The sequence below is a fragment of the Passer domesticus genome, chromosome 10 (assembly GCF_036417665.1).
Source record: "Passer domesticus isolate bPasDom1 chromosome 10, bPasDom1.hap1, whole genome shotgun sequence".
NCBI lineage: Eukaryota > Metazoa > Chordata > Aves > Passeriformes > Passeridae > Passer > Passer domesticus.
Genome location: NC_087483.1, coordinates 23,329,187 through 23,355,295, shown reverse-complemented (window position 1 = coordinate 23,355,295; position 26,109 = coordinate 23,329,187). Strand labels below are relative to the sequence as shown.

The 26,109-nt window shown below is 53.2% G+C and overlaps 3 protein-coding genes across 7 annotated transcripts in view; 2 read left to right on the top strand and 1 right to left on the bottom strand.

Annotated features, from left to right (window-relative positions):
• The window catches only part of METAP1D (methionyl aminopeptidase type 1D, mitochondrial), a 44,021-nt gene extending 41,082 nt beyond the window's left edge, over positions 1-2,939 (top strand). For all 3 annotated transcript variants that reach the window (XM_064434444.1, XM_064434445.1, XM_064434446.1), the window contains 4 exons: positions 416-513; positions 1,140-1,187; positions 2,060-2,138; positions 2,272-2,939. In XM_064434444.1, coding sequence (XP_064290514.1) covers positions 416-513; positions 1,140-1,187; positions 2,060-2,138; positions 2,272-2,350 — 304 coding nt within the window. In that variant the 3' untranslated portion in view covers positions 2,351-2,939. The remainder of the gene's footprint in view (positions 1-415; positions 514-1,139; positions 1,188-2,059; positions 2,139-2,271) is intronic.
• Positions 2,940-5,655: 2,716 nt separating this feature from the next.
• DLX1 (distal-less homeobox 1) lies at positions 5,656-9,409 on the top strand. Of its 2 annotated transcripts, XM_064434448.1 has the most exons (4): positions 5,656-6,622; positions 7,131-7,330; positions 7,697-7,850; positions 8,190-9,409. In XM_064434448.1, the coding sequence occupies exons 1-4, from the start codon at positions 6,310-6,312 to the stop codon at positions 8,258-8,260; spliced, it is 738 nt and encodes a 245-aa protein (XP_064290518.1). In that variant the 5' UTR covers positions 5,656-6,309; the 3' UTR covers positions 8,261-9,409. The 2 variants fall into 2 exon arrangements, with proteins under 2 accessions (XP_064290518.1, XP_064290517.1); XM_064434447.1 differs by having other exon boundaries at positions 7,697-9,409.
• Positions 9,410-15,533: 6,124 nt separating this feature from the next.
• Positions 15,534-17,777, bottom strand: DLX2 (distal-less homeobox 2). 2 transcript variants are annotated; one of them, XM_064434442.1, is made up of 3 exons: positions 17,299-17,777; positions 16,913-17,100; positions 15,534-16,645 (listed from the first exon to the last, which is right to left on the bottom strand). In XM_064434442.1, exons 1-3 carry the CDS (start codon positions 17,621-17,623, stop codon positions 16,331-16,333), a joined length of 828 nt encoding a protein of 275 aa, XP_064290512.1. In that variant the 5' UTR covers positions 17,624-17,777; the 3' UTR covers positions 15,534-16,330. The 2 variants fall into 2 exon arrangements, with proteins under 2 accessions (XP_064290512.1, XP_064290513.1); XM_064434443.1 differs by having other exon boundaries at positions 16,913-17,097.
• Between the last annotated feature and the right edge of the window lie 8,332 nt (positions 17,778-26,109).

Below are 26,109 nucleotides of genomic sequence, written 5' to 3'. Positions count from 1 at the left end.
CAGGCCCTTGGGTATGCAGCCCAGCACAGACTCTGCACTTACAGGGAGCTCAGCAGAGGCTGTGGTTTGGTGCTGTGCTGAGGCCTTGGCTGCCCGACTTGGCAACTTCAGCTGTGCCATCTTAAAATGAGTTCTCAGTGTGCTTGTGGAAAAGGTTACCCTCCATCGAGCAGGGAGACAACACACTGCCGTTTTACTTAGCAGGGCTGGCACGGGAGCTACCAGCCTCTGTTGGCAGGCGTGTTAACTCTGAAACCTAACAATGGCTCAGCCGTGCTCCCTTCAATGACTCTCTTTCGGAACGGTGGCAAAGTGTGACCCGGTGTCGGTAGCAGCGCGGTAGCAGGGGCTGGGGCCGTCTAGCGGGGATGGTGGTGGGGGCACGCACCCTGACAGATCCTCTTTGCCCCCACAGCTCCCTGGCATGGCAAGGTGGCTTCCAGGTCTGCCCCTTCTTCGTCGGCCACGGCATCGGGTCGTACTTTCACGGGCACCCCGAGGTGTGGCACCACGGTAAGCGGCCCCCGCCCGCCGGGCCCGTCTTCCCCCGCTCCGCTCCGCTCCGCCCGGGCGATGAGGGCTCCGGGGAGGGGGAGAGGGAGGGCGGTGAAGCGAGCAGAGCCCCCCACACACACACACACACCCCCAGCACGCTGCCGGGCCGGCGGGGCGGGGGATTGCCGGTGGGGAGATTAAATCGCTGGGAACCCGGAGGGCATCCCCGGCCTCGTTCTCTGAGGGTCGCGTGGGTATTTATGAGGACAAGTCTCTCGTTTACGGAGTGGCCGGGGCAGCTGAGCGCCCGGAGCGCCTCTCCCGCCCGCTGCAGCCGCCCTGTCCCGCGCTCCGCGTCCCGCCCGCGCCCGAGCCGCGCCGGCAAAGTTTGTCACGGGGCAAAGGAAAATCTCCGCTAAAACGTGAGCGCTCCCGGCCTGGACGGAGCCGCCGTCGGGGTGGTCTCTCTGCGGCCGGGGTGGGATCGCTTTCGGCGGGTGCTCCGGCTCATAACGGGGCTCGGCTGCACAGTACCTGCGAGCTAAAAAGGGGTTTAAACAAAGGGCTTGGTTGCGCTCTCTTAAAAAAAAAAAAAAAAAAGACCCAAGATGCATAAACGCGGTTTTTTTTTTTTTCTTTTGTAGCCAATGACAGTGATTTGTTAATGGAAGAGGGAATGGCGTTCACAATAGGTTAGTAACTCTCTGCTATGGTTTTCTGTTAAAAAGCACACACGGAGCAGCCCAGATCTGTAACATTTCTTTATTGGGATATAGAAATAACCGTGCAGACAGGGGGACGTCGGTGAGATTGACCTCTTAGGAAATAGATTAAAATATAATTTTTAAAATGCATTAGAAACGGTTAGGATTAAATAATTTTCAAATTACAAGATTTAAAGAATGAAATGTTAATTATCAATTTTGCTAATATTTGACTCCTATTTTTGGCAAGGCAGCGACTCTGCCGGCACACTTGATTTGAGGAGGGTGAGAAGGATGCGATCGTGTCCCCGAAGCCGAGCAGCCTGGTGGCATTTAGTCATTCGCTGCCTTCCAGAGCTGCTGTTGGGTTTGGGGACTGCGGCGGCGGTAACCAGCCGAAGCCTCGCCCCGCAGACTGATCGTGCTCACTTCCAGTCGTGGAGAACTGCTGGGGGAAAAGCCTTCGTTCTCACTGTGTGGCTAAATGGCGCGGCAATTAGAAGGAAATAAGAAAATTGTTGTTTTGCTGATTTAATGAACATTTTAAGCCTGTTTTAAAAATTCGAATATTTAAAACTATCTGTTGTTTATAAATGTGGTTGGTACTTTGGTTATTATCCACACGGTCTTAATTAAAGCTTGATTAAAATTCCATGCTTTTACAAAAGAGAAATGGGCAACTTCCTACCTTGCTGTTTTGTCTTCCTTTTTAGTTCACATTTTAGTGTGTCAAGAGAATGCCAGCCCAGGGAGCTGGGACCTGTGTGGAAGGGGAGCTACCTGCCCCCCTCTTTTTGGTTGTTTCACAATCCATACAGGAGTGCAACTAACTTTAGAATACTTTTTTTTTCTTGCTGCAGAGCCAATAATAATGGAAGGATCCCCTGAATTTAAGATTCTGGAGGACAAATGGACTGCAATTTCTGTAGACAATAAAAGGTGCCTGATTTTATTTTTTGGTATTTCCTAAGACATGGAACTCATCGCTGACAGGCAAAAAAACCCAAGCAGATGAGTTTCCAGGCATGGTGAATGTGTTTTCCCCCTCATAACTGCTAAATGTGAATTTCAGATCGGCACAATTTGAACATACCCTGGTGATTACCTCAGAGGGAGCAGAAATCCTCACTAAACTGGTGGAAGAAGCCTAAAGATGGAGCAAGAAGTGGAGAGACTTGCTGTACTTCTGGAATTTCAAGTTTCACTCGGGACAGAGAAGAGGTTTCTGTAATTTCTGAGGGGAATGGCTGTTGCATAAGTCACTCCAGGGGACAGAAAAAGCAATTTGAGGGGTTGGCTCTGGGCATAGTTCTTTCTGTATATTACCTGGTGAGTATTTAATAAAAGTCTTTAGTTTTTTTGTGACCCTAGGAGCAGCCATGCCCAGTCTGCAAGTGGCAAAGGATCTGGGTTATTTGGGGTTAGGGGCAGAAAGTGGTGCCCCCTCTTCCAAATCCTATGTGGAGCAAATAGATATCAGATGATGCAGTCTTTAAGCAGTTGAGAGGACAGAGAAACATAGCATTTTCCCTTTATAGATGAGGCACAGAGTCAATTTGTCTTCATTGTGATTAACACAGTGTTGTTTCCCAGGCTGTAACTTCTACTAGGATGGAAAAAAGTTTCCTGAGCGCGTCAGGCAGAGGGAGCAGACTCTTCCCAGCATCATTCCCAGCAGCAATCCCCTGCTTCTTGCCCCCTTTTACACAGCACAAAAAGTGATTAAAAATGAGATGCAAAGCATGCCTCTCCGGGGATCAATAATTGCCCTGCTTGAAAAATTAGCCAGTTTGGGGTAATCACTGCTCTGTGGTGCCCATGTTGGTTAAGGGAGAGGCACTCTACAGTTTAAGCATTTTATGGAGGCAGAGGAGTTTGCAGTCTGGAAGAGGAGTCCTGACTCCTGCACGGAGTTTGGAACCAATGGACCTCACGAGCTGCGGTCTCACTGGGCCCTGTGCTCTCTGCAGTCCTGTCCAGGCCTGCCAGCCGTGCAGGGGTTGATTTGCAATTTAGCCAGTTGCTGACTGCCCCGTGGCACCAAACAAGCCTCACATTGATATTTGGAGGCTACCAGAGCAGGACCTGGGCCTGTGAAAGGTGGGGTAGCCTTGGAGATCATTAAAGGACTTCCAGAAGTTCCCCAGGCCTATGGCAACAGTGGTGCTGTGCTGTTTGGTACAAGTGACTTGGCCCTCACTGCAGGCAGAGGGGGTCGCATGCTGAGGGCTGGCCAGTTGCACATTCAGGCAACCAGAGTGGCTCAGTGCTGGCTCTCTCAGTGGTCCTGGACAGAAGTAAGCTGCTTTCTTACAGCTCTACTCTGCTGTTTACTTCCATTCAAGTACATTGAACTCTCAGCTCTAATAGTTTCTAACAGCAGCTTTTCAAAAAGCGGGGATCCCCCTCCCTGAATGTGGCTAACACCGCGGGGCAGCCACTCAGCTTCATCCTCCCCGAGAGGAGCTTGGAAGGCCATAAAACCTGCAAAACAAACGATGCAGCCAAGTTTACAAATACGCAGAGATTAAACAGTGCGAAGGACGGTCGGCATTGCCTGGAGGGGCGTGTGTTTTGTTCCCTTACGTTCCATCGCCCAGCCGCGCTGCCCGTTCTGAGGGGCGCTGGCAGCAGCAGGGTGTCCGCCGCGTCCCGGGAGGCGCACCAGAGGTGCTTCCCGTGGATTTTGGCCACGCCGGGAGCCCCTGGATGGCACCGCATGTGCCATGTTTCTCACCATCGTCTGCCCTTTGCCCCCTGTCCTGCTCTTACCGCAGCGTGGGGTGAGGAGGGAACGGGGCAACCGGGAGCAGGGAACCCCCCGCAGCCCATCGCAGGGGGACTGCCGGCAGCTCCTGGTAATCACTGAGCCCTGAAGTCCCGCCGGTAACTCTGCTGGGACTGCGAGTTCTACCGGCCGCTGCGGAGCGCTGGCGGCCAGCCGGAGGCATTGATAGCGCACCTTTGTAATCCTAATTACCCATGAGACTGAAGAGATGTCTCGGCTGTTCGGGGACAGCCAGCGCCTCGCACAAGCCCATCATGCCGAAGGTGTTGCCGGGCCCGCACGATGAGAGCCCCGACGTGGCGGTCGCTCCCGCGGGGTCAGGACGTCCTGCGGCCGCGGCCCCTCGGCGCCCGCCGGAGCCGCGCTCACCGGCACCACGGAGGGGCGGGGGCCCTGCTCTGCAGGACGGGGGCGAGAAGAGCCTCACCGGCCGCGGGTTTTGGCGGGGTTGGGGGGACTGCGGTTCGCCCGGGACTGCCTGTGTCCGGCCGATCAGAGAGTTCGGCAGTCCCGGCGGACGCGGAGCGGCTCTGTGCAGTTGTCAGGCTGAGGCCGGCGGAGCTGCCGGAGCTGCCGGGGCGCCCTGTTCCCTGCCCGGTCAAGCTCGCTGACCCGCCTCGGGTGGTCACTTCCACGGCCAGGAGGGCAGAGCTGGCTGGCGGGGGGCACCGTGTGCGTGCGGAAACACCGTCACTGCCCCTTCTGCGCCAAGCCTCGGAGAGTTAGTGGGAATGAACTTAGCGCATTGCGAGCAAATTAAAAAAGAAAAAAAACCACCAAAACATTGAGGGGGAAAAAAAAAAAGGAGGGGGGGGGGGAAAGGAGGTAAAAGCGTCGTTAGGAAACGGGCAATTAAAACCGACAGAGCCACTAATGAAAGGAGGAAAAAAATAAAAGGGAGCAGAGGGGCTCGCTTGTGCCAGCTTTGCACAGTCAGGGGCCGGCTGCTTCAAGGGCCGTCGGTGCCCGAAGGAGCCTGAACACGGTGCGGGCTCCGTCGGGGGTGCCCAAGCCCCGCTGCCGGCGCTAGTACCTCTAACGACATCAACACTGCGATTTGTTTTGAATGTTCATTTTTATTGGTGTTCTCCCTTTGCCAAAATGTGCTTGATTACATAGATGTAGTGCAGTGATAACTGCGCACCCTAGACAGCCTAGGTGTAACCGGGAAAGTTCAGCCCAGGCCAGATCAAATCCCAGGCTGTTTAATGCTGGAAGGCTGCATGTTGCTATTAGTGTTAAATATATGGCTAATTATGCGTATGAAAATTAAACATCAGTGTTATGCTAATGGGGCCGCCTTCAGCTGTGGATCAGAGCACTTGAGACTAGCATTTAATCAAATGAATCAGTAACTAATACATCTGCACGTGTGAACTTTCACAAGATCATTTTCCTGTTACAGTCACACCGCAGAATTATGAAAGAAATAATTATCAACACTTTCTAATTATCTAGCGAAGTAATTTGGGATTCATCGTGGGCTTTCTGGGGAGGATCTCCTAAGTCCCACCTCATTTACCGCTCACGCACGCGGAAGTTTTCATTTTAAGCTCAAATGCGCCGTTGGGCCCTTTCAGGGGGACTTTGTTTGGTTGGATGGCTTTTTTCCCTTTAAAGCGAGAACGGCGATGGGCGGGCGGCGCGATCTGGAGCTGCGGACGGCGCTGGGACGCGCGGGCCGGGCCAGGGAGCCCTGGCTCCCGCGGGGCCCGGCGGGCGGGGGCCGCTCGCTTTGTCCGCGGGTGCCGCCGCCTCAGCCGGAGCGGGGCGGGCAGCTGCAAAGCCCCTGCAGCCCGCCGAGCCGGCCGAGCACGGCTGCGGTCCCCTCCGCGGCGAGGGGCGCGGGGGGTTGCGGTGCCTTCCGCCAAAGTCCGGCTCGGCGCCTTCGGAGTCCGGCGGCGGGAGCGGGCGGCCTGCGATGGGAGCGGGCTCCGGGCCGGGAGCGGGGCGCGCCGCGGCCGCCGCCGGCGCTCGGGCAAGCGCGGCGCTGCCAGCCCGGCTCTCCGCGCTCACCGGGGTCCGGGCGAGCCCCGAGCGCCTCGGACCAATCCAAAGCGATTATGCAAGACGGCGGACCAATCAGCTCCGCCGTCTCATGAATATTCATAGACTTGGCTGAGTCAAAGCTTTTAGGCGAGTTTGTGTAGATCTACAGCATCATGCTTAGACTTTTCAAAGAGACAAATTCCATTTTCTTATGAATGGAAAGTGAAAAACCCTGTTTCGCTTAAATTGGGTTCTTTCCTGTCCTGAGAAACACAACAGACCCCAAAAAGGCAAGCTGAAGAGAGAACACACACACAGACCAAGCGACAAGAAATGACCATGACTACCATGCCAGAGAGTCTAAATAGCCCCGTCTCAGGGAAGGCTGTCTTTATGGAGTTTGGGCCGCCCAGCCAGCAAATGTCTCCTTCTCCCATGTCCCACGGACACTATTCCATGCACTGTTTACACTCCGCGGGCCACTCTCAGCCTGACAGCTCGTACAGCACAGCTTCGTCCTTCTCCCGACCGCTGGGCTACCCCTATGTGAACTCGGTCAGCAGCCACTCGACCAACCCCTACATCAGTTCAGTGCAGTCCTACCCCAACAGCTCCAGCCTGACTCAGACCCGGTTAGAGGAGACAGGTAGGTGCACTCGGCTTTGGGGAGGGGGGGAGGGGAGGAGGGAAGGCAAGGAGGGAGGGAGGGTGTTGTATTAAAAAAAATCTATCGGGGGAAAAAATTAAATTAAATTACAAAATATTAGTCAAGAGAGGCTGAGAATCACAGGGGACCAATACACAGAGCACACAATGCTTGGCTGGAAAAGAAACCAACCCAGATGTGCACGTATTAGTCTTCGTAATTATTTATTGCGTAGCGCTATAAACAATGTATGCAATTAAGGGTAATTAAACCTAAACTGCAGCCTGTAAAAATAGCAAACTTTCGCTGGGAAGAAGCCTGGGCTGCCATAATCGCCCGGAGCCTTTGTTAGCGTTACTCGAGCTTCACTTTTCTTCCTTCTCATTATTGTTATTGTCGATGTTGCTGTTGTTATTGTTACTGCTGCTGCTGCTGCTATTACTGTTACTGCTATTATTGCTATCGCTGCTATTATTATTATTTATTCTGCGTCGTTTGTTGTTTGTAGGGGCCGAATCGGAGAAAAGCACTGTGGTAGAAGGAGGGGAAGTTCGCTTTAATGGGAAAGGGAAAAAAATCCGCAAACCCAGGACTATTTACTCCAGTTTGCAGCTACAGGCTTTGAACAGGAGGTTCCAGCAGACTCAGTACCTGGCTCTCCCCGAAAGAGCCGAGCTCGCAGCCTCTCTGGGACTCACCCAGACCCAGGTACAGCTCCGACTGAGTCGGCCCCTCTCTCGTGTCCCCTCCGTGTCCCCACCGTGAGCGTGGGAGGCCACACGCGTAACGCGCCCGGGTCACAGCCGTGGGCAGCGGGGCCCGGGGCGGCACCGTCCCGCCGCGGGGCTCCCGGTGCTGTGGAAGCCCCCGCAGAGGCCGCCGCAGTGGGCCCAGGGGCTCCCGCTGGGGGCCTTGGTGTCACAAAACAACACAGCACGGGGGGGGGGGAATGAGGGAGAGAAGCTGGGGGGCCGCCGGGTGCGGGGGTCCGCCGTGCCCTGCGAGGGATGGAGGGATGGAGGGATGCTGGACCGTACCGAGGGATTCTGAACCCTGCTCCGCTCCCCTTTGCAGGTGAAGATTTGGTTTCAGAACAAGCGCTCCAAATTCAAGAAGCTGATGAAGCAGGGAGGGGCCGCCCTGGAGAGCAGCGCCTTGACCAACGGCAGGGCTCTCTCGGGCAGCTCGCCACCCGTGCCTCCAGTGTGGAATACCACCTCCGCCTCCGGTAAGGCCTCGTCGGGGACCCCGGGCACCTACATCCCCAGCTACACGTCGTGGTACCCTTCGGCCCACCAAGAAGCTATGCAGCAGCCGCAACTGATGTGATTATATATACGTTTTCCCCTAACGCAAGCACTCTCGGTCCCGAAAAGAATTAAAATTATTACAGGAAAAAAAAACTCAAAAAAACCAAAACAAAACAAAAAAAGAAACTAAGTCAAATAAAAGGAAAGAAAAAAAAATGAGGGGAAAAGAGAGAGAGAATTAAAATTAAAAAAAAAAAAACCAACCCACAAAAGAAACCCAAGCAAACAAACAAACAGGAGGTCTCTTGCCCATCCAGCCATTAGGACGCTGCACGGTAGCTCGGTGCAGGAGAGCACAGATGTGATGCGGGCCGGTTCCCACCGCTGACAGCTGACGGAGCGGCCCCGAGCACCGCACAACAGCCTGGGAGCAGAGCGAGCGCCGGCCGCGGCTTTGTGGGACAATCAGAAAAAGATGTCTGGGGGGCGGGGAAGCCCTCTCCTCTGTCCTGTCTGTCTGTCTGTGTCTGTTGAAATGTAGGTCATTTATTTACTACCCCGATCTGACCGTCTCTTAAATTGCAAGGGGGAAGGAAGCTGTACAATTTACCAGAGCTTCTTTCCCGCGACATTTTCTGTACCTTTCACTGTCCATCTGTATATTTTTTGTTGTTGTTAAAAGGGGAAGACAGGGGGTTTATTTATTGATTTAAATTGCCACTATGAGAGTGCTAGAAACAAACTCAGCTTGCTGAGTGTACTGCTTGGACGCACAGTTTAAACAAAACCACAGACGGTCCGTCGTCCCGTTCCCCCCTCCTTCTCCCCGAGTAAATCACCACGAGGGAAGGATGCGATTTTAACTTTTACAGTAACTTTTATACTTCGCTGGTGTGGAAAATTTTGATCCGAGTGATTTGCATTTCTCAAGTATTTAACAAAGGAAATAAATGCACATTGTTTGGTACTCTGAAGTGGAATTGCAGCAGCTGCCAGCGCTTTGCTGAGGTGAAGCAAGGCGCAGAGGACGGAACGACAGCCCGGAGGGCGGCGGGGGGGACCCACCGGGAGGGCGGGCGGGCGGGCACACCCGCGCTGTCCCGGCGTGGCCTCCCCGCGCAAAGTCGGCCCGAAGTTGAAATGCACAAATCGACGTGCAGGAGCTACTCGCTGTACATATTTTATTCTTAATTATTATTATTATTATTATTATTGTTCTGTAAACATGTTGCACAAATTTAGCCTTTTTAATTATTATTATTATTATTATTATTTCTGTTCTGTTTCGTGTGGCTGTAAAACATGATGCTTTGTGTACTGAGATCTTGACATTTTACTTGTGAATTCGGAAAATGTGATAAACTGAGCTCGGCTGTGTTTAGTGTTCTATATGTCAAAGTTTAGTTTTATATTGAGAATGTTAACTTATTGCTTTGTATCTGGGGGAGGAAATGAAAAAAAAAAAAACAATCCACACAAATCTTTGTACATAAGTTATAAAGTTTCTTTGAGACAGTAAAATTATGGTTTGGAAAAAGAGACACGCGTGCTCCCTGTCCCGTAGCGCGGCCGGCCGCGGGGTCCGGGCCAGCGGCGCGCCCCGCGGCGGGACGGCGGGGGCCGGAACCGGGAGGCGACACGGAGGAGCGACGCGGCCCGGACAGGACAGGCTGTCCCCCGTGCGCCCAGCGGGCCCAGTTAGGATCGGGGGACCCTCGGCGGAGGCGCCGCTCGGAGCCGGGGGGAAACGGGAGCAGCTGCCGGGACGGGAAGGGGATGTGGTCAAGCCGGGAGAGCCCCGGCCCCCGTCCCCTGCCCTCGCATCCCACGGGAGGCGAAGCTGTGCCGGTACCGCCGCGGTCATGCCGCCCTGGCTGAGCCGTGCCCGCTCCCCGGGCTGGCGCAGCGCCGGCGCAGCCCGCGGCTACTGCTGGGGCGGGTAACGCGCTGCGGAGCGGAGGGAGCCCGCAGGGCTGCGCTCGGCCGGCTGCCCGTGCGCATCTCTGCGCGCCGGCTCCGCGGGGGAGCGGCTGTGCAGCCCGCGGGGGCCGCGCTCGCTCGCCCCGCGATACGCACCCGCTCCCCAGGGCGCGCAGCATCCGCCCGAGCGCGCACCCGCGGGGCTGCGATGCCACACGGCGAACGCGCCGCAGCTCCGCATTTCCCGCAGTGCCACGGCCCGAGTCTCCGCAGCGCCCCAGGACCCACACGGCTCCTGCGGCGGCTCTGCCGGGGACCAAACGTCTTTGGCCGGGCCAAAGAGGGGTGGTCAAGCAGCTCGAAGGGCTTTAAAGATATATCAGCTTCTCCTAATTTAATAACGTCTTACTAACAGTTCAAATAGAGAAATTATCAGTTTTCTCTCAGCGAGGCGGTCTTGAGTTAGAGGCTATTATAATTGTACATTTGAAAATGTTAATCTCAATACAGGCCTAATTAATTCTGCCTTGTTGCTGACAAGTAGTTCATCAAATATCTGATTCGAAGATTTTCATAATGAGGATATTAATTAAACTATGAATAATCCAAAGGTGCTTATATTGAAACAATACCTCATTACAATGATTAAGCCCTGATTTCGAATATTATACCTTTACCAATTGTCACCCGGCAAATACAACCTTATGGATGTGCTCGTAAATGGCAAAATGTAATTTTGGGATATATTTTTCCTTGTTGGGGAGAAAAAAAAAAGTGCCCCTCATTTTCAAACACTTCTGAAATAGGTTACACACAGCTTAATGATGATCAAAATGACTCTTTTCTGCAAAAAAAGACCCCAAAGTGCGCGTACAGCTGCAAACCCAAGAGGGTCAGCATCATTTCACTGTATTCTCTTCTTGATTACAAGCCGAGCCCATCAAACACAACATAATTACAGTAATTTCAGGTTTATTTATTCTAATGCAGTTTCCCCATCTCTCTGGTAATTATGAGCAATTTTTTCGCCCAGGGAATCTTTTTGCATTAACAAAAGAGATAACGCACTGAAAGCCAAATTTGCTGTGCATTGAGAAAAGCGAAGAAAAAAAAATAAAATAGGTGCGAGCTGCCATCTCTGCAATTCTCCTATATTGGAGCTCTGCAAATTGCTTGCAGGTGTATGGAGCAGAGCTGTCAATAGGAAGGGGCTTCCAAATTAGCAAATGCACAATGTTGAAGTAATGAAGACAGACTTAGCAAAATTGCCAAACAACAGATACCTCTTTAATATCTTCCACCCAAAAAGAAAAAGGGAAAAAAAAAATCCCCTTGGAGTGTCCCTGCGAACCCCCTTGAATAGCTGGGGATGTTGTACATGTGTCAATCTAATTGCAGAGCACAGAGCTGCCCCTGAAACTAGAAAAAAATCAAATATCAGAGCCCAAGCCCGTTTGCATTCGGAATTTGCTCCTTTCGTTTGACAGAGGGGGATAAGAAATCCCCGCCGCCGCCCGCTCCGCTCTCCCGCTGCCGCCCTCCTAACCCCGCTCCTGCCGCCACCGCCACTCTCATGCCAGTGAAAAAGTGCCATGTCCCCCTCCGCACCGGCGCCGTTCCCCCCGCCTCCCGGCCCGGCACCGGGCAGTATCGCTCCCCTTCGCAAGGAACCGACAAACGCACACCGCGAAACCACGGCCGAAAACGAGCGCACACGGGCGCCGGCAGCCCCGGCAGCGCGGCGGTCCCGGGCGGCGAGTGCCCCCGCGCCGCTGCGCCCGCGCTGCGCTCCGCGGCTCCGGCACGGCTCGGCCCGCGGGATGCTCCGGCACGGCTCGGCTCGGCTCGGCTGTGCGCGGCAGCCCCGCCGCCCGGCCCGCCGCCCCGCTCCCCTCCTCGCCCCGGTGCCGCCGGCGGGAGGTTTTGCGGGGAGACTGGGTCGGCGGAGCCGCCGCCGGTACTTCCCCCCTCTCCCGGCCCGCGCCCCGTACACTCACCTACCCCCGCGAGAAAGGAGCCTGTGTCGCCACCCTTACCTTCCGCCTCAGTCCCTGAGGCTCTGGGCACAAGTCTTTGCTTTACAACAAACCAAAGGACCGAACGCGGCTTTTTGCTACGAAAGTTAGAAGAACGAGAGAGTGTGAAAGAGAGGGGAGAGGATCGGGGAGGGAGAAAGAAAGCGAAAAAAAAAAAAAAAAAAAGAAGCCGAGCACAATAATAATATCCTGAGAGTGCAAATGTGGATTGAGATCCCCCAGAGATGCACATGCCTCTGAGCGCAGCAGCCTTTTTGCAGCTCTGCTCTTGCAGAATATGACTGAAATTTTCTGCTATATAGCCTCTGTCTTTATAGCTGATGAAAAAAATTGCAGATTATTAGCATAAATGTTTACTCTTCATTACGCTGATGACATTGTGCACTCGAGATCTTGGTAATCTTTGGGAAAATTATGAGTAATTTTTAAAAATTTTAAAGCAGCAGCAGTTACCATGCAATTCAGGCTAATTCTGCGTAGGCTCCGAACGGATATAATTATCGAGGAGTCAAGATGTTATGCTAAAAACTATGCATTGATATTCCCATTTATTATGTACATACAACTTTGACAATGTTGATGCTTGAAATAGCAGGAAATTGTCTTGCGCAAAAATTACAGTCCATATTAGGACATGTGAAATTGCGAAGAATTATATAGTAATTGCAGGCTTTCAGATGGGAGAGCCAGAATGCTCAAACTAGTGCAAATGTGGATAAAATTACAGATCAGAGCAAAAATTAGGGAAAAAAGGGGTCTGGGATTTTTCAAGTTGGCTATAGGATTCCGGAAGTGTCTAATGCCACATGATTGCTGCAGCTTTAGGGGAGACATTCATGCCTCAAATAACTCCTTTTGCCAGAGCCGCTTTAATTGAATTTCTCGTGCTTTCTCTTTTCACCGGGCAAATGAGTAAATTGCCTCCCCACGGTACGAGCCCGGCCGGCCCCGCCCGTGCTCCGGGGGGGCAGAGGGTGCCCCCTCGGCCGGGCGGCTGCCGTGCCGCCCTCCCGGACCGGGCTGGCCGCGGACCCGTCACTTACCCCGGCCGCCCCCCGGGACCGGCCCCGCTCAGCCGCTCCCCCGGCCCGGAGCCGGGACCAGGCCCGGCGGGGGGCGGGAGGGGGAAGCTCGGCGCTGGGACGTGGGGTGGATTCGTCCCAGCCCCGCCACCCCCAGGCTCCCTCCTCCGCTCAGCAGCCCTTCCCGGAGTGCTGCGGAGGCCGGGGCATCTCTCGCCCCCCGGGTATCCTGCTCCCCGCGACTTTGGCCGGCTCCGGGAGGCCGATCCCGGTGCAACTTGTGAGGGGGATTATGGCTCTCAGCGGTGCTTGCCCCGTCCCACGGGACAGGAAAAGAGCGGAAGAAAACAGGTTACAAACACACGCATGTCTCTATACATATGCATCTGCTGCACCGCGCCTCTGCGTCCGCCGCCGCCGGCCCCCGCACGGTGTGAGCCGCTTCTGGCGTGCCAACAGCGGGGGAAATACGGACCCTGGGAGGGCTCTGGGACACACGGGGATGCTGAAGGACGAAAAACCCCATCACACACACCAAGTGCGGACAGCCCAAAGAGGGCTGCTACCAGCAGACAACAAATAAACAGTAATAAGTATAATAAAAATTACTAAATAACAGAAAGAAAGCGCGGAGGCTCCCGTACTGGGTGTGCTGTGTTCTGCTCCCCGACCGCTGATAGCGTTCCCCCGTTGGGCAGTGCCTGTCCCAGGGACCCCATGTAGCTGTCGGCATCCTGCCAGACCCCACGGAACCGAGCAACACCCCGCACCGCGATGCTACATCGGACTGGAGACACTGGGCCAGGAGAGACCGGGGCGCAGACGTTTGTGGGGAGCTTTATTTAATTGCGAGAAGCGCCTGTGAAAGCGGTGGGGCAGAGGGACAGCGAGGGAACGGGAATCATCTCCGTCCCGACGGCTTCCTCATGCATCCCGGACTAGCGATTTAGCAAAACTTGTCACCTGCCAAAGGGGTGCATCCCACTTTCCTCCCCTTCCGCCCCCCCTTCGTAGCCCGCGGAAACACCGCGCTGCCGGGAACACAGCTCCTGCTGGACCACGGCGCGTGGGCTCCGCGCTGCTGCTCGCCGCGCGTGCCGCCCGCTCCGCGCTCGCCGCCCCAGCGCTTCGCCGTCCGCCAGCGGGGAAGTTTCTTCTCCCCGGTCCGAGCGGGCGACTGAGGCCACTGCCACCAGCGGCCCGCGGCCGGCAGGAGGGTGAAGGAGGGGAAAGATATGGGGCGAGTCGGCCCCGCTGTTTTTTGGGACGGCTCTGGACTCTCGTTCCCGTCCTCGCCGCCGGGTCAGCGCCGGCGCTGGAGGGCAGCTGCCTCTTTCCCCTTTGTTTCTCCCACTCCCTCCTCTCGCTTTCTTTGCACCCGACTCTTGTCTTCCAACATGCCTCCGTTATTCTTCGCTTTTCTTCACTCCTCCTTCGACCCCCGCCTCCCCTTGCCCCCCAAGCTTTCCCCAAGCTCTCAGAAGCAATCTGCCCTCCCGCTTTCCCCCCTTCTTTCCCCCTCCTTCTTTTCCCCCTTCTTTCCCCCCTCCTCCCGACGTGTCTCCTTGTGAGGCCGCCCCCCTCCGCCTCCTCCAGCTCCGCCCGGGCTCCTCATGCCAAGGCCTGTCGGAAGAGCCTCGGCCAGGCTGGCCATTCCCGACCCCAGGCAAGCTGGCCCGAGCCTTCTTGTCTGCAATGGGATCTTCATCACGGCTCTCTCTCCGTGTTCTCTCCAAGAATGGTGGGGTCCTCTTGGTGATGAAGGCCAGAGATTCCTTCTTTCACCCGCTTTTCCGTCTCCAGGGATGCAGCCCTCAGGGCTACAGCCTGGGGGGCACAGCCGGGAGGGGGCATCCCGAGTGGGGCGGCCCCGAAGGGTGCAGCAAAGGTCATCACAGTGAGGGTTCAGCTCAGAGGGGGGCAAGGGAGCATTCCAGAGGGTACATCCTGGAGGGGTCCAGCCCTCGAGGGATACATCCCATGAAGATGCGACTTGGAGGGGGTGCTGCCCCGAAAGGGGTTCAGCCTGAAGGGATGCTGCCCTTACGAGGTACATCCCCGAGGATTTCAGCTAGGCGGGATGAAGCTGAAGGGCTGCATCCAAAAGGGGAACATGTTGAGGGGTCCAGTCCCCAAGGGGCACATCTCAGAGAGTCCCGTCAGTGCCTCCAGCGCTCAAAGCACCCCACAGGGCTTGGGGCAGCCACCAGCTCTGGCCCAAGCAAAGACCCCATGCAGGTTACCGGCTTGGCTGCCATTGCCGGAGGGACAAGGCGAAATGCCTCTGGGTCAGGGCTGCGCCCGAGAAGCAGCTCCAGGACTACTACGAATCCCGGGCATGGCCCTGCCCCAAACCCCTCCGGACAGCCATGGGAAGCTGTGAGACGGCAGCAGTCTGTCCCGGGTGAAATGTCGCTGGCGCCAGCAGGCGGGAGAGGGGGAAGGGGGGCGGCTCTGGGCTGCTGCAGGCAGCGCTGAGTGATTCATGGCCTCGCCAAGAAGACTGTCAGGGGCGAGATTTTATTGTAGACGGGAAAGAGGGAAGGAGGAGGGAAGTTGCAGGCTTGCGGCAACTGTTACAACGGGGAGGAGGTGGAGGGGACGCGTCTCTTCCTCCCAGCGAACGCCCGGGTCCGAATGGACACCCTCAAATTTCCCCATCCCCCAAAAACTCAGCGTGGGCACCATGGAAACAATAATTTATTTAAATACTCTCTGCTTATTGTAAAAGAAACATTAACGAGTGTATAAGTTTTCCATAATAAATAACCAAAAATACAGTGATTTTTGTTTTTTTTTTTCCACGACGCTAGACATCAAACAGATCAGGGCCATGTCGGTGGCTAGGTTGCCGGCGGGGGAAGAGCGGAGGGAGGGTGGAGAGGAGGGCTCGCTGCGGCTGGCGCCCGACGCGGGGAAGCCCCGTCGGGGCACGGAACCAGCCCGGAGGCAGCGGACGGGCGGCAGCCGTGCCGGCACCGCCGCCTGCGACCGGCCCCCGCCCCGCCGGACGGCTTCGTTCACGGCTAAAACGGATACCTTAAACACGGAAGGCTTCTGTTTTAAATCTACATATAAAAATTATTTATCTTTTTTTTTTTAAATCATTTTATTTTTTTAATCCCCAGCATCAAAGTGAGGTTATCCGCAAAGGCACCTGTCAACTTTAAAAAAATAAAAAGTAAAGTTAACCAGAGTTCTGCACCGATGGTTTGATGAAAACGCCGGGGAAGAGGAGGAAGATAGACGGAGAGGAAGGAGGAGGTGAGTACTTGTTTCGCAGCCTGGCTGTTTTCACGGGAGGGAGGGAGCACCCCACGGGGCCGAATGTACACGGGCCCCGCCGCCGGCGGCAAAGGGCGGCACGGGGCGCGGAGCAGTTCCTCTCTGCCGGGACGGCCGCGGCCGGAGCCAGGCTTCAGCAAAACACCAGCGCTGCACGTCGGTGCGGCCCGCGGGCTCAAGTCTCTACTACAGCGCCTAGAAGATATTGCCGCTGCCGTGGTGATGCGGGGGCTGCGTCGGCTGCGGGAGGGGAGCGGCCGCCGGCAGGTGCGCCGGGCCGCCGGGGGCCGGCGGGTACCACGAGTAAGTGCCGAGGAAGGCGGCGGCGGGGCTGGGGCTTGCGGTGCCGGCGCCGCCCGCGGTACGTGGGTGCGGAGCGAAGTCCCAGGCTGGGGGCGAGGAGGGAGACGGTGGTGAAGAACTGCGGCGGGGAGGCGGCTCCGCTGGGATCTCTCCGCTTTTCCACATCTTCTTGAACTTGGAGCGGCGGTTCTGAAACCAGATCTTTACCTGCGGGGAAAGGGGCGTCAGGCGGCCGCTGCCTCTGCGGCGCCTTCTCGGCGCCCAGACCGCCCGCGACGGGGCAGGGACGCGCAGCTTTCGCAGCCCCGAGCACTGCCGGCGCTGCCTCAGCGGCGCTGCCGCTCCGCCTGCGCTCCCACCCCGGGCCGTCGAGGCGCCGTGGGCCGGTCTTCCTCCCACGCTGCACCCGACTCCGCGAGGGAGACAGGCCCCGGCGGGGCGGGACGTGCCCGGGGCCCGCGGCGGAAGCCTTACCTGCGTCTGGGTGAGGCCGAGGGAGGCCGCCAGCTCCGCTCTCTCGGGCAAGGCGAGGTACTGGGTTTTCTGGAAGCGCCGCTGCAGAGCCGCCAGCTGGAAGCTGGAGTAGATGGTCCGGGGCTTCCGCACTTTCTTCGGTTTCCCGTTCACGATCCTGATCTCCGGCTCGCAGTCTTCCTTCTCTGCTGCGGCAGAAACGGCAACCCCAGTGAGGCGAGGCGCGCCCGCCACCTCGGGCCCTGCTCGCAGCTCGGCATCACCGCCCTCCCCGTCGGGGCGACCCACCGGGAACGAGCGCTCTCCCGGCCCACCCCGCGTCCAGAGCCCCGATCGCCTCCTCGCCAGGCTCACCGAGCCGTCCCCCGCGCGGGGCTCGGACGTACCAGAGTCATTGTTGGCCGGGGAGGCCCTGCTGCCGTAGGGCCCGTAGGAGCCGTAGCCGCTCCCGTAGCCCACGTCGTAGGCGGCCTTGGCGGAGTAGGGGGCGGTGCCGCCGCCCGCGTACGGGTAGGAGCTCACGGGGCCGTAGGGCGGCCCGCCCGCTGCCCCGTGCTGCTGGTTGGTGTAGTAGCTGCTGTCGGTGGCCGTGGAGACGGGCAGCGTGGGGGACTCCTGCGGCTTGTGCAGGCCGCCGTGCTGGTGGTAGCTGCCGGCGGAGATCTGGCTGGTGTGCATGTCCGGCATCAGACTCTCCAGCACCCCCGTCATCCCGCGCCCCCGCCCGCCGGGGCACGGGTCGCCGCCCCGCGGCCGTCCCCACCGGGGACAGGCGCTCAGAGCCGCGGCGCCATGCCCGCCGCGCTCCCCGGGGCGCTGCAGCCGCGCTCCCGCCGCCGCCCGCGGGACGGACTCTGCGCGCCGCGCGCCGCCGGGACGGCATTTAACACCGGTCACGTGGCGCGCCGTACGTCACCTAGCAACAGCCAATGCGGAGCCCGCCCGCGCCGGCGCCCCGCGGGCTCGCGGAGCGCGGGACGGGAGCGGCGCCGGGCGCGGGGACGAGCGGCCGCGGGGACCGGGACCTTCCGTCGTGCGGCTCAGGCTGCTGCACCTTTGGCTGGACGGGGCGGTCCGATCCGCGCCAGCGAGGGCTTGACCCGGCCGCTTCTGCCCTGCTGTGTCTCTGGTGTGTGCCCCCGCCTGGCCGGCAACCCCGGGCAAAGATCCGCGCATCGGTCTCCCCGTAAGCGGCAACCCCACGCGGGCGCGCCTGACTGCGGGTGGAGATGGGCGGCCTCGTTTGGGGTCCCTCTCGTTTATTGTGGCCCCGGGAGAGCGTGCACATCGCGGGAGATCAGTAACCCGCTCTCTGTGCCAGTTTGTCAGAGCTTTCCAGTAAAATCTCCGTAACATTACACGCGGAGGGCCGACATTCCGCCTGGCACGCGTGCTTTGTACAGCAGCTGCTGACGGCGCCCGCGGGACGTCCTTCCACGCGGCAGCCCCGACGGCGCCTGTTGCAGCCCAGGCACCCGCGGGCAGCCGCCTGTCTCCCTGCCCCGTCCGCCCGCGGTCGCACCGAGGCCGTCGGGGCCGGTTGTCAGTCGGGCACGGCGGCGCTGCCCTTGGCCGCCCTCTGCCGGGGGCAGCGCCGCGGGCAGCAGCCGGAATGGTGGCTCAGGTGCGCCGAGCGGCGCTTCGGAACTGATTTTTACTCTTGTATGTAATTTTCCTCTTTTCCTCGCTCGACTGCCCCGCCTGCCAGGGAGCGCGTTCCTTTCGCTGGAGAAGGACCCCGCGCTGCCCGGCGCGGTGCGGCCGCGTCCTTGCGGGAGTCTCACCTGTGTTCAGCGCGGACAGGGAGGGAGGCGGCACTGGTGCGAGGGTGGCTGCAAATGTTGCCACAAAAAGCTGATTAAAAGGTAATAAAAAAGAAAATAAAATAAAATACTGGCCGTCGTGTTGTTTGCGGGGCCGGGGTACGTGGCGTACCGGGCTATCCCCGCGCGCCCTGAGCTCGCCCTGCCTCGCGAGCCCGCGCGTGCCCCCTCAGGCCCCCTCCTCGCGCTCTTCCGCCCCGCTCCCTCACGGCGCCGGTGCCGGTGCCGGGCATCGCGCCCCGGGCCGGCCTCGCCCCGGTCTCGGCCGCTTTGAGGAGGACTGTGGCTGGAGCCCGATCGTGGAGTCTGTGCCTGCGGGGTGGCGGCGCCGCGGCGAGCGCAGGTGCGCGGGGCTGGCCCTGGTCGTCTGCCAGCGGCAGGTGGGCCCGTGAGTGGGGCTGCGGGAGATGGGAGGGGGCGCTCGGCTGAGGCGGCGGTGGGCCCGGGAGCGCCTCCGCGGGAACCGACGTGCCCAGAACCCGGCGTGGTAACGCCGGCACCTGGCGGCCCGCCCTGCTGGCCAGCGCGGCGCGGAGGGGCCGGAGCAGCGGCTCTCGTGCTGCTGACTCTCCCAAGCTGGTGCTTAATGCAAAGGAAAACCGGTTTCTGCAATCGGTAGTGTGACCCCAAGACATCTTTGTAGGACTCTTTCTGTCCATCGCTGGATGAAGGCCGGCAGTCTGAAAAAGCCACTGGCTGGCAGACAGCTTTTGGTGGCTATCAGCAAGAAGCAGGGCAATCGGCTCCCCCTCATTAGTCAGGTTTTGAAGTGTGTGAGATAGTTTAAAAAATACAGAGGTGAAAGGACACTTCACCTCAGACTGAGGATTTAATAAAGCAATGGACTTACTTGGGAATTTGTCTCGCTATGTGGCAATTTTTATTTTTTAATGAAATTAAATAGTACTATATAGCATGTACATGGTGATCTGTACAAAAAGTAAAGGACATGATTTTGTTTTGTTTGCCTCAGCTTATATGAATAGACTTTCTTGTGCTTGTTGTTCCTTATAAGTTGATGCAGGGCTCACAAATTTAAGTGAGTTGTCAAATGATAGCTGCTCCAAACTCTTACAGCTTTGTTTCTGAACTTTGTTTTGCTGTGTGGAGGCACAGACTTGCTGGAATGACCACTGGCATTTATTTTGCGTTTATTTACTTTGCATTTATTCACACGGCTGATCTTGTCCATCTGATTTTATTTCTAAGTTACTTGAACTTCTCTTGTGAGGTGGTTGTTGTTTTAAACACCAAATTGTATAAATAAAAGCACGATTAAGGGAGAGATGACATCAGGCAGCAGGAAGGATGGAGAAAGGCTTGTTTTAGGTGAGAGACAACGTGACTGCCATGAATGTTTTACAGCACACTTCTCTGAATCAGTCATAGTATTACCAGGAGTTTAAAAAATAATGGCATTAGGCTGGCCCAGTGTTTATGTGTTTTCATATTCTCTTGTTGAGCTAATAATTTAAATTCTGTTTTTTTGTCCTTGCTTTGAGAATTGTGAATGGTACACAGCTGGGTAATTAGAAGAGACACAGAGGGACTGGGGAGTGAGGGAAAAATCGGAGGAGAGTAGGAGTGTTTTGTGTACCTGCTGTTAATACTCAGCAATCCTGCTTGGTTTTGGTGTAATAGATCGTGTGTTATTGTTTATATCCCGTGAGAAGGAATGTTTACATGATTCAAAATGTACATCTTACACACATTGGTCATTCAGGTGCACGTGGGAGAAGGATGTTTGCCTTCTTGCTGCAGAGCAGTTCAGTGGTGAAAAGTTTTGGTCATGAAGTTTATATGAATATACAGCACTTACTGCTAGAGGCAACAAAACAATTGAGCTGGCTTTGTTGTTGTCTTGTTTGTTTTAGAAGCATTCTCATGCTGACTGTGGACATATTTAGTTTATGAAGTGTGGTAAACAAAGTGTGTATAAACACAAGAGAGGATCATCAGTGTTCAAAATCATCATCTCCAACTTGTATTATTTTTTATTATTTTTAAAAAAGGCAGTTGTATATGATTGATAGGAATGACTATGGTAACTCCAGGCTGGTATATTTTGTTTAATTTTTCTATTAACTATTATTCCTATGATTCTCTTCCTAAAATAGGCTTCATCTGAGAAAAATGTGAAAACACTTGAGGGCTGGTATTCTGCCTCTATATGTGTGGTATAGATTTAACCTAAGGATCAATGCAACAAGTTGTTACACAGTTTTATCTCAAGTTTCACTTGAAGAGAACAGCACTTAACATTAAGAATGAGGTTAATTTTTAATCTGCTGTATTTTTAAGTACTGTTTTACCCATTAGGATCCACATTTGGCCAAACCATTTCACTTCAGCAAGAATGTGGGAATCCTGAGATGGGCCTATTATTTCTGATAATATTGCACAGAAGTAGTTGGACAGTAGTCTCTACTGCAGTGGCATGTTAACAAGTATGGATTTCTTTCCGTGGTTAAGGGAAGTGCTTTTCAGTGGATTTATAGTGATAGAATGCATGGTGTTGTCCTATTTGCCTTAATAACTGCGGAGTAATATAAACCATGTGCCAGATGAAGCCATGAGGAGGGTTTATGCTCGCACTGTACCTATGAAATCCGGTGTCACACTCGAGAGTGACGGTAACACTTCAGTCTTGCTTTTCTGAGGGATTAAGTGTATCAGCTTTTGGGAAATTGTATGAATCTCTTCAACACCCTTCTGTAAGCTTGCTCCCTGCTGTGCTTAGTTTCAGAAACCAGCATTATCATTTTCCTCTCTAAAAACTGTTTATTGTCTCATTCATCTGTACATCAGATTACTTCATTCCAAAAATCACATAACTCTTCTGAGAAGAATATGCCCCCTTGTGTGGCTCCCTGAGGATTCCTTTCTTAGCCCCTTGTTGTAAACAGCTTATACAAGTGTGACATGAGACATGGGTTCTGTAAAATCCTTTCAGAGTTGTTTATTAAGCTGTCTTGGTCTCAGATTATCTTTCTCAGTGATGATTCACTGGCAGCTCAGCACCTTTCTTCAGCAGAAACCTTAGCAGACTGGAGCACAAACTGTGACTTTTAATAGTGGATTAGTCTGCTGTTATTTAGCACAGGTGTTTCTCAGTTGTTTCCTTGTACAATGGTGAGGAAGTGCACAGCCTGATGCATTGGGGTGAATGTCTAATATCAGCACATTCTTGGTTCTAATAATTGCTGCAGATGCTTGGTGTGGGAAGGAAGGTCTGTGTGCAGAATGTGAAGGCAGTAGAGCAGCAGTCCTTGTGGGTTTTGGGAATAAAGCAGAGCATGCCCAGACAGTCCCTCTTGCCTTCTTTAAGACTGACATTCTACCTTGTTCTGCACTAGGGCCCTTGGACATGTTCTGATCATCTCTGGGGTTTTCAGTTTTTTCTTTCTTTACCAGATGTATTGTAAGTAATACTACTGACAAAACCCAAAAACTATGTGCTTTTTCATGGTGGTTTTGTCAAGTGTTTTTTTTTTTTTTTTTTCCTTAATAGAATGAGATTGATAGAATAGGTAGAAACTAAGTTTCAGTAGTGTTCTGTGGGAATGATAACTGGCCAGAGGCTAGGCAAGTGGTACAGGGCAAGTGCTTCTCAGCCCACTTTATAGTGGATTTGAGCACTATAAAAATTGGATTTTTCAGCCAATAGGAAAATCTTTGTTGAAAGTGTTTTGTGTGTGAATATTTAGATGAAACAAAAGTGTTTAGTAAGAGCATGCATGAAAAATTCTTTCAAGATGAATCATTAGATAATTTCTAATATTGCTGTAGATGGCAAGTGTGAGAGAAGCTGAGAGGCGTATTTTGTGGGAGCAGATTTAAGCTGAGTTGATCAGTTGTATCATTTTGAGCTCTTGTTTTGCACAGGTAATAGAGGACATTTTATTTTTCCTTGACTTTAACATCTGCACAACCTTTACCTGTGCAGTCTAAGCACAGTTTAAGCAAATTTCTGCACTGAGAAAAACCTAGACTGCTTTGGTGTTACCTTAAATGTGATTATTTGAAGGGTTCAGTTTAGTGGACGATGATGTTTGGAGCTCAGAAATGCTAAATGACCTCAGTGTACTGGATGAATTTTGATTAGTAGTGCCAGTGAACTGTCTGAGGTGTGGAGTGTGCTTTCTTCTGCAGGATCTTGTTTGACCTGACACCTCCTATAACTGGCAAATAACAAAGTCTGTTCCTGATGGAAAACATGAATGTCTTGCTTGGAAGGATGAGTTGTGTGTTTTGCATTAAAGCAGATATGTACAAGAACAAATCTTGTAAATGGATTTTACAGCTGCAAAGTACTTGGGACAAGTCCTAGTTTGCTACGTTCCCATCTGGAATGCTGCACTAAATTGACTCAAATTGTGAACCATGCAAACTGCAGAGCCTCTTCATGGGAATTATGTGCTCTGGGATTTGGCACTGGCTCTTCCCAGCCTTTGTAGGCATCTTAAGTAGAAATGATTAATTGCTCAAACTTGGAAATTTAAAAGAAAATCTTCTTTCCAGTAGTGAGAAAATATGCACATACAAACCTTAAAAATTAATTTGCTTTGAAGTTAATTTGCACTTCTTTTTTTTTTAAGTGGTGAAGTAAATGTGATCAGAAGTGAGTGTGTTGCTATGACCTTGACTGGTGAAGCCACAGCTGTCTCATGAACTGGCTGGGGGGACCTTTTCTTCAGGCTGTGTAGCTGAAGTCTGTTGTGTAAATATGGAAACAGCTGGAATTTTGGGCAGTGAATTGTCTGTGAGGAGTGCTCAGTCTCATAATCTGCACACATATCCATCTTGAAACTGCTCCTCCTTGGAAGGAAAGGGGTGAAAGGAACTGCTTGCAGGTTCACAAGAGTTACTGGCCTTTTGTTTTCTCGTGGTTGCTTCACTTACAATATTGGCAGGTGATTTGCACATGTATTTCATCTCATAGTATTTTTCCTGTTGGCAGAATTCCTAGATCTGAGAAGTACATGCCTTTTATGAACACTGCTGTCAATCTAAATAAATTAAATTAGAATGTTGCTTTTTACCTGTATGCATGTCTGTCAGGGGTTAGTGTTGTCACCTAAGGAGCTCAAGCTGCTTAAATTTGTTGACACCTAAGGAGCTCAAGCTGCTTAAATTTTTTTTCTTTTCAGCTTAGAAGCTAAGAAAATATCTAAGAAGAAAAGATCTTGAAAACTGAGAGAGCAGAGCAACTGCAGACATAAAGTGGTAGGTGGGAAGTTAACTAAGTAAATTCTATTGCCTTCAGGTCCTCTCGTGACTAAGTCGTTATGTGACTTTGCATGTAATTTGCAAAAGTCGTTGAAAAATGGATTAAGAATAATGTGAACATTAACGTGTAAAGAATCTAAGTGGCCACAGGGTGTCCCCACTGTTCCATGCTGATGCATCCTGATAGGCCATTTATCCTGTAGTACAAAGCTTGAGACACGTCTTAAATATGCTATTTTATACGTTGTAGGCTTTAGCTTTTGTTTTTATATTTCCAATGCTTATTTGTCAGGGCAGCCAATTAACATCTAGTCTGATGGAGGGAGAACAGGAAAAAAAGGAATTGCTTTGCTTGGTTTGCTTGCTTTACTCTCTTTTAACTTTAACTCTCTTTTAACTTCCAAAGATTGGGTGTGGACAAGACTTGATTTTTCTAAAATAACAGTTATTCATTATATGTGAGTGCAGTTTTGTTGCTGAAACTAGAATGAGAATTTATTCAGAAAGATAGTTTTCTGTTCACTTTTAAAAGCCTGCTACAGGAGGTTTGTGTGTTGACCAAGAAAGTAAAGTGGCATACTTATCTAAGGACTTGTCTGAACAACATTGGTGGCATCAAATTAAGGGATGAAAGTAGAAGTAGTGTTTTAGTAGGCTCTTAGGATAGATTACTTTAGATATGGTTTAATTTAAGCAGAAGGGAGGTGTTCTGCACAATAAATGCATCCAAGTAGGAAGCTGGTGCAGAGAATGGTTACTGCAGTAAAACTTACACCCTGGCTTCTGAATAGTATTTGTGTCCCAAAACTCTGAAAGTACAGTATGTGATGGATCAGACTGTAGCTGATTCTGCACTCCTGCAAGTGTTCAAGGCCAGGCTGGACAGGACATAGCACAGCCTGCTAAGTCTTGTCCAACCTGGCCTAGTGGAAAGTGTCCCTGTCCGCAGCAGGAGTGTTGGGACTAGATAATCTTTGAGGTCCCTTCCAACCCAAACCATTCTATAAATTTGTAAAAAGTATAAAGCATAAGGAACTCTCTGTTAGGGGTTGGACTTCATATTTTACTAAGACTGTGCTGTTGCATGAAAGCTGATGCTTTCCTGAGGAATTCTTTATAGCTACATTGTTGTTAGCCCTGTTCAAAACAGTGGGACTCAGTGTCCAGAGACTGCAAATCCTGACTTGGATCTAGTTATTCAGCTCTTGCATTGATTGATGTGGAGCATTCCAGTGATGAAAGCTGATTTACCAAGTAGATAAAACTTTCACAGTGCTTTTGGAACCAAAAGGCTGCAGTTGCAATACAGTGTGTACAAGGTACCTGTGAACTGGGAATTGATGCATGGGCGACCAGGCTGTTTAAACTTTGAGTGGTCAGGTTTCTAAGGAGCCTGCAGTGCTAACAGTCAAGAATCTTGTACAGATCTTCGTGCTTGGAAGAATGAGCTGCATTACTGAGTGCGCTGCAGCAAAGGAAAAGGCTGCCTTACAAACAGGGGATTTGTTTTATGCTCTGATTGAAAAACTGTGAGCAGTTGCTTAAGGTTGCATGCTTGCTTCATAATACTCTTTGCGTCCCCTTGGTTGCTGTCCTTTTTTTTTTTTTTTTTTCCCCTGCATACACATACACAAGGGGGAAATTAGTGCAACTTTTCAGAGAGAGCTAGCTGCCCAGAGGTTGAATTTTCTCATTTTCTCATTCCTTGGCAGGAATGAGGCAGGAGATGGAATAGCTCCCTAGGTGGGTTCAGGTTATGTTCCCCATCTCATTTGACTCATTTGTCCCTGTAAATGGTTAGGAGTAGGCAGCAATAAGAAATGTCATCTCAAGCCCTCTATGTACAGTATGGCCACGATGGCATGACTCTTTCGGCTTTGTGTGTGTCTTTGTTTGCAAAGGTGCTGTGGTTGGAGTATAGCAGCTCTCAGGTTACTGTGGTAATGGGGATTTGGATATTGCTGTCTCTGACCTGAGGAAATGTGTGCCATGTTCTCACATGTCCAGGTGATTTGCCTTCAGGTTAGCTGGTCCAGTCTTGATAAAAACCCAGGAGCAGAGACAGGTAGGAAGGTGTGTTCATAGCCATGTTGTCAGGAGGAAAATTTTTCTCCCAGGAGATGGCACGTTTCCACTAGGTTTGTG